Source organism: Sarcophilus harrisii, chromosome 1, assembly GCF_902635505.1.
Source record: "Sarcophilus harrisii chromosome 1, mSarHar1.11, whole genome shotgun sequence".
Taxonomy (NCBI): domain Eukaryota; kingdom Metazoa; phylum Chordata; class Mammalia; order Dasyuromorphia; family Dasyuridae; genus Sarcophilus; species Sarcophilus harrisii.
The window spans coordinates 272,231,420-272,244,095 of record NC_045426.1 but is presented as its reverse complement, the minus strand read 5'-3'; the positions used below and the strand labels follow the sequence as shown (position 1 = coordinate 272,244,095).

General features: G+C 35.8%; 1 protein-coding gene across 2 annotated transcripts in view; it reads left to right on the top strand.

Moving 5' to 3' along the window:
• Window positions 1–12,091, top strand: part of LOC100932504 (acyl-coenzyme A synthetase ACSM2A, mitochondrial) — a 32,972-nt gene extending 20,881 nt beyond the window's left edge. For both annotated transcript variants that reach the window (XM_031942506.1, XM_023497393.2), the window contains exons 7-14: window positions 481–560; window positions 1,548–1,671; window positions 5,778–5,855; window positions 6,427–6,528; window positions 7,639–7,766; window positions 8,779–8,878; window positions 9,965–10,084; window positions 10,858–12,091. In XM_031942506.1, coding sequence (XP_031798366.1) covers window positions 481–560; window positions 1,548–1,671; window positions 5,778–5,855; window positions 6,427–6,528; window positions 7,639–7,766; window positions 8,779–8,878; window positions 9,965–10,084; window positions 10,858–10,974 — 849 coding nt within the window. In that variant the 3' untranslated portion in view covers window positions 10,975–12,091. The remainder of the gene's footprint in view (window positions 1–480; window positions 561–1,547; window positions 1,672–5,777; window positions 5,856–6,426; window positions 6,529–7,638; window positions 7,767–8,778; window positions 8,879–9,964; window positions 10,085–10,857) is intronic.
• The last annotated feature ends 585 nt before the right edge of the window (window positions 12,092–12,676 follow it).

Below are 12,676 nucleotides of genomic sequence, written 5' to 3'. Positions count from 1 at the left end.
ACTTTCCCTGGGTCTCTTTGTTTTAGTTCCTACTCTCATGAGGGAGGAGGGAGCTCCAAATAAAATTGTGTGGTGAGTCAGACAGAGAGGCAGCATGCTTCAATGCAAAGAGCATGAATTTGGAGTACCAAGACTCTGCCATTTATTGTGGGACCTTAGGCAAATGAGTTCATTCCTTTGTGCCTCAGTTTCTATTTCTGTAAAATAAGGGGATCAGATTAAATGAGATTTATTAGTTACTTTTAGTTCTAGATCTATAAAACTGTGAATCAAGAACATGGCATTGAAGCTACAGTAGCAATTAAAAGAAATGTTACTCCTCATCTTGAGTTCCATATTATTACATGGATATTGGATATTGTTAGGGACTTGCTATGTGTGCCCACAATATCAAAATCCACCAATACAAAGATCTAGTATTAGTTTGATAATGGACTCAAGGTTCAACATCTGAACTTTCTCCCTGTTCTTATTCACCAGACTCTCTCCAGATATCCCATCAATGTTATGATAGCACCTCCTATGCTATATCGGATGCTGCTAAAACAAGATCTCACCAGGTAGGTAATATCATTCATTGCTTGTAGGTGGGTGACGTTCCTCCTACGTCAGTAGTCTGTCCTCAGACAAGAGCATCTTTCTTAGAATGAGGGTTTACTGCTAAGGTTCACCACTGTAATAGGTATGTAGCAACCTTTTTAAAAATGGGATTTAACTTGCTTTAAAGTGGTTTCTAGGGTTTGTGTTCTTTCTAATTCCCTTTGAGATATTAATAACCAGAAACACTGTATGATCTAACCATGGCCTTCCTAGCTTAAAGGAAAAGGAGCTGACCAATGACAGAGTTTTAGGCTGCTAGGTTGTCTAGCAAAGGAAATTCTAGTGGCAAGGAGAGAAGCTGGGTGCCTTTTATGTCCCAATAGCCAGCCAGTAAGAAGCCAAGGACTTCAGTTCAAATCCCACTTCTGTTGCTTCCTACTATAGTGATTTAAAGTCACTTAATCTCTTTCAGCCTCATTTTATTCATTCATTTATACATTCTAAACTGAAGGGTAGGATGAGATAAAACTTCTATGCCCTACTCCACCCATCTTCATTATTCCTTATAAGAAATCAAGGAACTGAAAGTGGAAGAAGTTTAATGGTTTTCCCAGAGTCACACAGTAAATAAATCCCACTAGAAATGGAGCTCAATTCCTCAGACTCCTATCCCAGAGTTCTTTTTATAATCCAATGGAATATTGACCATCAAAAACAAAGAGGAATAATATAAGAGATCCTCTAAAGAGCTTTAAATGCCACACATTCAAACGTTTCTTGATCCCAATACAATGAAAACCACATTTCCAAAGACCAAGTTTCTCACTAGTCTAATGCCTCTGGTCTATCTTGTCTGGGTAACCATGTAGCCTTATATTCTCTCCAGTTCCAGCATAGTCCCTAAGACAGAAACTTGTTGGAGATTCTGGGGACTCAGGACAATTTTGTTCCCTAAAAGTGTTTCCCATAGAACTCAGAATAATTGTTTCTTTACTTTTTTTGTTCAGTTACAAGTTCCAAAGCCTTCACTCCTGCGTCAGCTCTGGAGAGACCCTCCTCCCCGAAACTCTGCAAAAGTGGGAGAGGCAGACTGGACTGAATATCAAAGAAATCTATGGACAGACAGAAACTGTATGTGTTCTCTTCTTTAGCTTCAGACAGCATGACCTAAGAGTAGTTTTTAAAACTTGTTTCCAGAATTTCTAGAAGGGAAAATAAATGTGTTTACATTTTCTGAAATTATAAATCATCAAATATTCCTACCTAAGTGACATATCTGAACCAAATCAGGCAATTAGTTTAAAAGCCAGTCAGGATGAAGATGAAATAGCAATATTTTTTCTTTTTTTCTTTTTTTTCCCCACAGCATTCAATGATACCTTTGCCCAGCCTCTTCCTTCCCTGCCTACCCCTTTTTGCTGCTTCTCTCTGCCCCTTATTCACTACTAGATCTGACTGACCACAGATACTTAGCTGTCAGTAACCAGTGTCATCAATATGCAGCTCTTTGTGGTATGTCTAAAGTTTTCAGTAACAAGATCATTTCTAGAATAGACACAACAAAGAGAGATATAAACTAATGTGTAGAAAAAGCCAGCCAAGTAGCTGAATGTCCAGACCAGAAATGACCTGCCACAATAAGGTCTCACTTGGCTTTTTTAGTATCCCTCCTAACAAAGCTGGCTTTAGAGTCAAGGGTCAGTACTATAAGGGTTAATAAAAGAACACGCTTGGTTTCACTCTGATTTCCAATAAGCAGTCTCAGAATAGGAGAGATCGAGGCTCTTGTTAAGTGGGATGGCAGTTAATCTGAATAGCAACTGACACCTTTTTACTCTTATAGATCAATTATCTCCTTGATTTTTTTCTCTTCCACATAATAATTCCTCCCCCTTTTCTGTGTATGAACTGTGCTGATTATTAACCTCCCATTTGGCTAAATGTCTAAAGACATTTGAAAAGGAGAAACAATTTTGGTTCTTCTTCCCAGGTTATTTTTACCTTCTGAATCCAATTCTTCCTGTGCAACAAGAGAACTGTTCAGTTCTGCACACATATATTGTATCTAGGATATACTGTGACATATTTAACATGTATAGGACTGCTTGCGACCTGGGGGAAGAGGTGGAGGGAGGGAGAGGAAAAGTCGGAACAGAAGTGAGTGCAAGGGATAATGTTGTAAAAAATTACCCAGGCATGGGTTCTGTCAATAAAATGTTATAATTATTTTTAAATTTTTTTTTAAAAAGGAGCTACAGATTGAGCTGTAGATTGTCAAGGGTAGAAAGGACTATGGGAAACATGAGTAAGCTTCATAGGCTCACATAGCAGCATTATCAAGCACACCATCCTCATATCTCCCAATATGGTAACAAGCAATGTCACCTGAGCTTTGAATGTTTGATGTTACAGATGGGAGGAGTGAGTGACTGTCAATATGTGGGGAGGATTTGAGAATGTATCGAAAAGTCTGCTTCAGTCCCTGAAGTTTTAATATTATCAGTCCATTCAGGGGAATCTTGAATATGAAGTGGTCTTACAAAATCTGCTATTAAAATCCAGATATCCCTTCTAATTTTAATGTACTTATTTATTCATTCATTTATTTTTAACATTTTTTAAAATTTTAAGTTCCAAATTCTTTTCCTATCTCCAACTCTTCTCTTACTGATTGAGAAAACAAATTATATTAAGTATACATATTAAATCAAGGAAAACATATATCCATATTAACCCACATGAGAGAGAAGCTTTCACAACATGAGTTATGTGGAAATAAATTTAACATGATTGCATATGTGTAACTTAGATCAGATAGTTTGCTGTCTTGGGAAGAAGGAAGAAAAATTTAAAACCCCAAATTTTATTTTTAAATGAATGTTGAAAGCTATCTTTAAATGTAATTGGAAAAAAAAAAACTCTTTACTAAGGAAAAAAGAAAGAAAAATAAAATGTTCCTCCTGATACCTATCAGATAGGCTAATAAGACAGAAAAGAAAAAATGACAAATGTTGGAAGAGATGTGGGACCTTAATGCATTGCTGGTGGAGTTGTGAACTGATCCAATCATTCTGGAGAGCAATTTGAAACCATGTGCAAAGGGTTATCAAGCTATGACCTAGTAATACCACTGCTAGGTTTGTATTTCAAAGAGATTATTTGAATATTGTATCAGACACTTGTTAAACTATGTAATCATGGACAAGTCCCAATATCAGTTTCTCTTTTGTAAAATGAAAAGTTGGATTTGAAAGTCTCTAAGGTTCCTTTCATTCTAGATCCATGATCCTATTTCATCTTCAGCCTAACGGAACTAAGTACTCACTATTTTCTGAGCCAATCCAGCATTTTTCTTCATCTGGGTCTAGGTTCCATCTGTTTCTTGTACCTGCAGTGTCTTCTCCTGTCCATCACTGCCAGCTGAATTGCTATTTATTTCAAGACTCAACTCAATGAGCAAACTCCTCAATGAAAGTTCCCCTGATCTGTTCTGGTCAATTTCTCTCAAACAAAAGCTATTCTTCTCCTTCTGAATTTCCATAGTATTTTGTATTTCTTATGCATTTTCACATTCTACCTGGTTATTTCTGTATCCATCTTCTCTCCCTTACTTACCTCCTATTTGACTTTGAAGTGTGTGTGTGTGTGTTTATGAAATAGAGAGATGGACACAGGAGACAGAAAAAAGAAGGAAGTAGAAAGGAAGGAAATCGGGAAGAAAGGAAAGAAAGAAAGGAGGGAGGGAAGGAAGAAGAAAGAAAAAAGAAGGAAATAGGGAGGGAAGGAAGGAAAAAGGAAAGAAGGAATAAAGGAAAAAGGAAGGAGGAGAGAGATCAAGGAAGGAGGAGGAAGGGAAGAGAGAGAGAGGGAAAGAAAGGAGAGAAGGAAATAAGTGAAAAAGTGAGCAAGGCCTATCTTCCAGGCACCATGCTAAGCACTGGAAATACAACAAGCAAAAAGGTCCATGCTTAAGGAATTTACTTTCTAATGGGAGAAATAACACCTAACAGAGACCTAGTAAGCAATAAAGGATATGAGGCTTAATCAGGAGATGGAGAAGTTTGGAAACTATGGAAAAAAGCCAAGGATAAAGTAAGAACTTCATAATATGGTGCTCAGAGCCAGAGGCTACATCCTCGGCTGTTGTTATTGTTGTTTTAGTCTTCCCCCCAATGCTGTCTAGAGAATAGTGTTTTGTCTATAAAAGACCCCAAGTAAGTAATAATTCACATTTTATAGAATGGTATGGTTACATGTCACTTTACATATATAAGGTGCTCTCATTTGGTCCTACCTGTGAGACAAGTAATTCATTAAGAGAAACAGAAAAAGGGTCAAATGTATTAAGAAGAGAGCACTGGCTTCAGAATCAGAGAATTTGGGTTCAAATTCTGTCTCTGACACTTACCACCTGTATGAACATGAGCAAATCAATTAACTAAACATAACTTATCTGTCAAATTAAGGGATTGGACTTAGCTGTCAATGAGACCCCAGAGTGTCTCATTGAGTAATAATGATAATAACAATATTACATTTAAGATTTCTGAATAACTTTACAAATATCTCATTTGATCTTCATAACAATCTTGGAGGTAGATGCTATTATTTCCCCCATTTTACAGTTGAGAAACCTGAGGCAGAGGTGAAATGACTTATCCAGGATCACACAGCTAATAAATGTCTGAAGCTGGCTTTGTTTTCCTCCAGGACTCTGTCCTTTGTCACCTACTCTACAACTTTGTGATATCTACCCATTTTTCAGAAAGGAATCCTGAGAAATAGAAAAACAAAATGGTATGAGCTAGTAATAATAAATGGCAGAGTCAGGACTGAAACTCAACTCTTCTGACTGCAAGTCCAAGGTGCATTCTCCCTCACTATGTTGAGTCTTTCAGTTTTTTTTAAATTGATCTAAATTAATTTTGAATTCTTTTTTTAATCCTGAATTTTTAAACAGGGTTAATTCTTTGTGTTCATTTCTAGCTTGAGCTCTGGCTGAAAACCAGACTTGAAGTGAATGGAACAATACAGGACAGTTGAGGAAAGTGGGGTTAAGGGCAGAGTAAAATAACAAGAATAAGGGAAGAAGAGCATTGGAAATGAGGTAAAAAAACATACTTCACCAATTTCCCAGATGTGGCTGGAACAGAAAAGAGTCTCTTTTGCTGGACAGCAAGTTCACCCCCTGTATGACTCCTATATTTTACTGTCCCATTTCACTGTGCTTTTCACAGGGAATCCTTTGCAGATCCAGCATAAAGGAAAGCAAACCTGGCTTCATGGGAAAGGCAGTATCCACTTATGATGTCCAGGTTTGTCAACCATTTTGTCCTTGGGTACAATTTCATTATTGGGGGTTTTCTTTTCATAGATTCCCATATCAAGAACAAACTATTAAGAGATTAGCTTCTTATGATCATTTTTCTACAAGGAAGATGGTGTAGGGACCTGTTTTTAAAGCATTCATTCAATTTTAACCATACTCAACAACTTTAGTGGTCAGGAAGTTTTTCCATCCATCTCACCTGTACCAGAAAGTAAGTATAAAGAAAAGGAAAGAAAGTGGAAAAATGGCAAGACCAGTGAGTGGCTTCCTATATACCACAGGAGTAGCTGAAGAAGCTCATATAGAACAATGGATAATCTAGTGAATTTTGCCCTATCTGTATAGCCACTTATCACTCAACTGTTTTTTAATCCAATAGGAAAAAGTTTATAAAGGTTTGAATTAGAAAGATTTGATCCCAGTCTGACAATGTAGCTGGGAAAACAATTTAAAGTCACTTTCCAAAACATTATCTTTCATTTGCATGGGAAGGGAGCATGAGATGTGTAATTGCTTTGTGTGACACTCACGTTCATTTTATGGACCTCTTTTTCCAGATAATTGATGATAATGGTAATGTCCTACCTCCTGGCACAAAAGGAGAAATTGGTGTCAGAATCAAACCCATCAAGCCTATTGGCTTCTTCTCTGGTTATGTGGTAAAGCATCCTTTCTCTACTTTCCCTGTCTCTTTGGGGGTCATACAAGGATAGGGAAATTTAAATGTATGGTCTCCTGAGACCAAGAAAAATGGATAATGGACTAGTTTCCCTTGGACAGAAGATTCAGGGTTTAAGTGACCTAAGTAGGTAACTAATGTACCTTCATTGACCTTCAAGAAATTTCAGGAAAGAAATGCAGAATACTCAGGACAAAATAAGAATTCTCAAGGATTAACATTTGCTTCTGTTGTCCATTCCACCTGTAAGGACTCTTTCTATTGGATCAAAACTCAGTAATCCTCAGAGGCTTTTCATTTTCCAAACCAATTCACAGTATTTGTCCATTTCTAAGCTATCAATGTTTCCAAAGTGTCAATGCTAGTAATGAAAGTTTAACAACTAACTCCTTCAAGACCAACTGGCTCCAGCGTTCTCCTTATTGTGATAAGCTGCCCCTTAAGATAAATGACATTGTGCCAAGCAAATATTAATAGTATCAGATCAAGGAGAATGCTGACAGTTGGAGAATGGGAGGAAATAATTAAGGAAAACTTCTTTTGGAAAGCATTAGCGCTGAAGTGAGAATTCACACTATAAATCCATGGCCCAGAATATATAAGCCCCTCAAGGATAGGGACTATTCAATTTTTGTCATTGTATTTCCAGTGCCTTACATGCTTCCTAGTGTATAGTAAATGCTTAATTAATACTTCTTAATGGCCTAATTGATGAGGTTGAGTCCAATTATTTCATCTTTGCCTTTGTATCCTTAGTGTCTGGCACATAGTAACTACTTTAATAAATACTTCTTGATTAACCAATTAATTGGTTGAAGACAAATACTGACTTTCTTTTTTGTCTTTTTCCCCCTTCATTGTCTAATAGGGTCAGTGCCTTATACCTATTAGGTGCTTAATAAATACTTATGGATTGATTGAATAAAAGATTCATAGTAGCCAGGTCTGTGTTATAGAATAACTGGAATCCCTGAGGCTTTCTGCCATTTCAAGCCATTGATTTGAGGAAAGGGAAAGTTACATTCAGTCTATGCCAGTCAAATTTGGCTAACCTTTCCACACTACTCTTTCCACAAAATATGATCACTAGGACAATGCTGAGAAAACAGCTGCCAATATTACAGAGAATTTTTGGCGCACAGGGGACATTGGAATCATGGACAAAGATGGGAATTTCCAGTATATCGGGAGAGCTGATGATGTCATCAATTCAAGGGGGTGAGGTTTGGTTCTTGCAAATTGGGGAAGAAAGATTTGGGGTTTCAGGATGTGATTGAATCAGATAGTGCTGCAAGAAACCTGAGTTTGAATGCAAAGAAATCTTAAAAGTGTCCCATCATAGGCTATTTTTTGTTTTCTAATCATTAACTTCTGAATCTTTTGCAACTTTAGGAACTCAGGTCATTTTTAAAATATACTAGTGGATAGATTAAAGCAGTTAACCTAGAATGCTGTATAATTCAGTGGACTTTAGAGCATCTATGCAGTCCAATCACTCATTTTACAAAGGAAATCCAATATGAAAAAGATTAAAAGATTTTATTCACATTGATAATGGATATGGGAGATACAGTCTTTTTTGACACTAGCTCTCTGATATGTTCATACAGAGGTTAAGGTAACTTTTTAAAAAATCATACTTTTGGGGCAGTTAGGTGGTAGAGTATATAGAGCACCAGCCCTGAAATCAGGAGGACCTGAGTTCAAATCTGACCTCAGACACTTAACACTTCCTAGCTTTGTGACCCTGGGCAAGTCACTTAACCCCAATTGCCTCAGCAAAAAAAAAAAAAAAAAAAAAAAAAAAAAAAAAAAAAAAAAAATCAAGCTTTTCATTTGCATAAGTATTAACATGTGGGTCTTTTTCCTTTTTTACAAAAGCTCTAAATTTAAGACCTCTAACACACACTGGCTGTTGATCTTAGTCACTTAATCCCTCTCCATCCCATGTAGTTCTTTATAATTACAAATTGCAGAACAGTTGTTGGTCTGTATTAGTAGAAAAAGTTTCATCACTGGGACCTCACAACACTGGCAAAATTATAAGCTCTACCTGATGATGTTGCTCTGAAGCATAGCAATAGAGACAACTTCCTCTCTTCAATGAAAAGATTATTCTAAGACAGATGGAAGATTACAATTGGGTAGAAAAAGGGGGTCTGTAACTATGAAAGACATGGCCCCATTCCTCTTGAATAAAGGTAGACTGAAAATTCATTTCATCCTTCAGGTATCGAATTGGTCCCTCAGAGGTGGAAAATGTCTTGAATGAGCATCCAGCTGTGGTAGAATCAGCAGTTATAAGCAGCCCAGATGCCAACCAAGGAGAGGTAAGAGGCAGGTTGCATCAGGACATGAAGTGTGGACCACAGAAATGCTTTTGTGTGTCTAGGGTTGAGTCACACCATTTCTAGTATAAGCAGTTTGCTGATTATTAAGCACCCATTTCATGATATGCCCTAACATTTGAACTCAAACTTAGAGCAAACATGAGGGAACATAATCACAAGGGGCAGCTTGAGCCAGAAAAACTTAATTTATATGTATGGGTCCGATTTAAGAAAATGTCCATATGTAAGCAATCTTTTGCAATGATGAGAGTCATCATGAGTGTTCTCAGACTCTAGTGTAGCATATTGGGTCTAAAAGATCTAGCAGAGAAAGGTAGCAGAGAAAAGGTAGATAGAATCAGAATGAAGACAGACCATAAAGCAGATCACTAATTAGAAAAGGCATGCAGGACATAAAAGCAATCTTTGAATAGTTTCTTTTAACCTTATTTTGCTTGTTATCTTTAGTTTTTTACATCATGTTTCATTAGATTCCATAAGTATGAATAATGAATCCACTGATGTGCTCACATATATATATTTTATTTTCATTATCCATTCAAAACTAAAGTTTCATAAAGTATGATGATTGACTTCAATCCAATGGAAATATGTAGTGTGAATTCAAATAATGCAAACACTTCAGGGAGATTTATTGTTTGCACTAATTGGAACCTGGCTATATCTACAAATATATCGAAGAAAATAAAATTAAAGAAAAAAGACAATATTAGGAACTTTTTAAATTAAATAAACTATTAACTAATTTGATTTTTAAAAAGAAATAGAAAAACCAAATTATTGGTAGCAAAAATGAAAAAGAACTCATGAAGAATAAATAAGGTATGATATATAATATGGAATTAGTGATGATGACAGTCATGATAGTAATGTTGGATAGTGATGGTAGTGATGATAAAGATGGTGGTCATGATAATGATAAATCATCATGATAATGGTGCTGATGGTAATGATGATGCTAGTAGAGGGATATTGATGGTATTGATGGTGATGAATACTACCAAAATTATATTTTTATTTTGTGTTTAACAGCAATAAACTCTTCTTACTTTATTTGTCCTATAGGTAGTGAAGGCATTTGTGGTACTGACCCCTAAGTTTGAATCTCATGACCGTGATGAGCTCATTCGAGAACTACAGCAGCATGTGAAGACTTCAACTGCCCCTTATAAATATCCCAGAAAGGTGAGGTCTTTCTGAGTTTGTAGAAGAAAGTTATTTTCATCTCTAGTGCCCAATATCACATCATGGTTCTCCTTTTTAGGAGTCAGTATCTTTGACCCATAAACTCTCCTGTATTCCTCAGAAAGGACTAATGAATGACTACTAAGTCTAATTATTGCCTATTGTCCTAAGTCCTCTAACTGATGACTATCCTCAAATTTCATTAATCACTTTTATGTTTAGGGAGTTACAATATACATATATATATATATATATATATATATATATATATATATATATATATACATATATATATATATGTGATTCCCAGTAAGAATCTCTCTCTCTCTCTCTCTCTCTCTCTCTCTCTCTCTCTCTCTCTCTCTCTCTGTCTCTCTCTCTCTCTCTCTCTCTCTCTCTCTATATATATATATATATATATATATATATATATATCTATGGAAAAAAAGTCCTGTATGACAAGATGTTACTATGTGGAATGCACAAATCTATTCATGGATATCTTAAATCCCAAGCACCTTGAGCCCTTATATTGAATCCTAGGCTCTCTTATCAAAAATTATTTTCATAATCTCTCTGTCCAGGGGAACTGTCTAGACTAAGTCCCTACTTCTACAAATGAACAATATATGAAGGCACTTACAACTTCAGAAATGTCTGTAGAATAACTACTTTTCCCACAAAGTTGGTCATAAGGGAAGAGAGAGAGACAGAGAGAGAGAGAGAGAGAGAGAGAGAGAGAGAGAGAAACATGTATGATCTTTCCCAAACAGGTGGAGTTTGTCTCAGTACTACCCAAGACCGTTACTGGAAAAATCCAACGGGCTAAGCTTCGAAAGGATGAATGGAAGCATACAACTAGGACTCATGGTGTCCTCACATCCCAGTGACATTATACAATGTGGTTTTCTATCCCCAAAAAGAACAAAGTCCCTTTCCTACCTCAATCCTATTCAGAAATAGCCCTAATCTAGATTACTGAATCAGGATAGGGATGAAATTCATTAAAGGATACTAACTCAAATACAATAATACACCCCTTAACCTCCACAGTCCCTATGGCAATTATTCAGGAATATTATTCCCTGGCAAGAAGCAGTAACTCAGATCAAATTTCTGAACTTTGAGTAATTTTTTTTACATAATAAAAACTACCCATCTAAAAACTAAAGCAAGCATTATATACAATGAAAGCCCACTAGAAGTTTTCCTAATCAATAAGGATACAATCTTTCCCTGCTGTTATTTGCAAGTACTAGAAATGTTAATGATGGCAATAAGAGGAGAGAAAGAAGACATAAAGGTAGGCAGAGGAGACAAAAGAGTACCTATTTTCTAATGAAATTATAATTAGCTTAGAAAGTCCCAGGGAATCAGCAAAGAAACCAATTGAGACAATAACCTCAGAAAAGTTACAAACTAGAAAGTCAACATTTCTATACAAGAATAAAATGTATAAGGTAACAATAAAAAAGTTAAGTCCCATTCAAAACTAGTACAAAATGCATTAAATATTTAGGAATAAACCTACCAAAACACACTAAATGTTTGTATCGATTCAATTACAAAATGATCCTTAAAGAAATAAAGAACTATTTAAATAGCTGAAGGATATTTAGTGCTTGTGGTTGAGTGATATAAGTGCAATAAAAATGACAATACCGCCAGAGTTAATGCCAAAGATATAATGCTATGCCAGTCAAACTATCAAAGAGATACTTCATTTATTTCCTTTCTCTCTGGTCTCGCCATTCATTGAAGAGAAAAGGGAAAAAAAGAAACCTCTCTAACAAATATGTGTAGTCAAGAAAGAAAAATCCTCATATTGTCCATCACCAAAGATGTATTTTCATTCAGCATCTTGAGTATATCATCTCTCTATCAGGCAATCAGTTCATCATTGATCCTTTAGAATCATGGTTGGTCATTGAATTGATTAAAGTTCTTATGTATTGCAAAGCTGTTTGTCCTTATGATGTTATGATTTATACAATTGTATAAATTGCTCTCCTCATTGTTCTGTTCACTTCATTCTTTCTCAGTTCAAATAACCGAAATTATTTCTTTCACAATTTTTTATGGTATACTGGTATTTATATGGCAGATGGGCAGCATGGTGGATAAAATCGTAAAGCACCAACTCTGTAGTCAAAAAGACCTGACTTCAAAACTGATCTTAGACATAATAGCTATGTAATCTTGGACGAATCATTTAATCCCAGGTTCCTTAATTGTAAAGTGGAGATAATAATAGCACCTACTTCAAAGGATCGTTGTGAAGTTCAAATGAGATATTATGAGGTAAGTTATTATTATAGACTATACTTGTTCAGCCATTCTTCAGTTAATGGGAATCCCCTGAGTTTCTAGCTCTTTACCACTACAAAAAAGACTGCTATAAATGTTATCGTATATATAGATCCATTTCTTCTTTACCTTCTTGGATTATAAGCTTAGTAGTGGTATTTCTGGGTCAAAAGGTACATAATTTTTTAAAAGAATTTTTGGGTATAGATCAAAATTGTTTTCCCAAAGGGCTGGACATTTCATATTTCTACCAACTGTGCATCAGTCATTTTGGCATTTCCCATT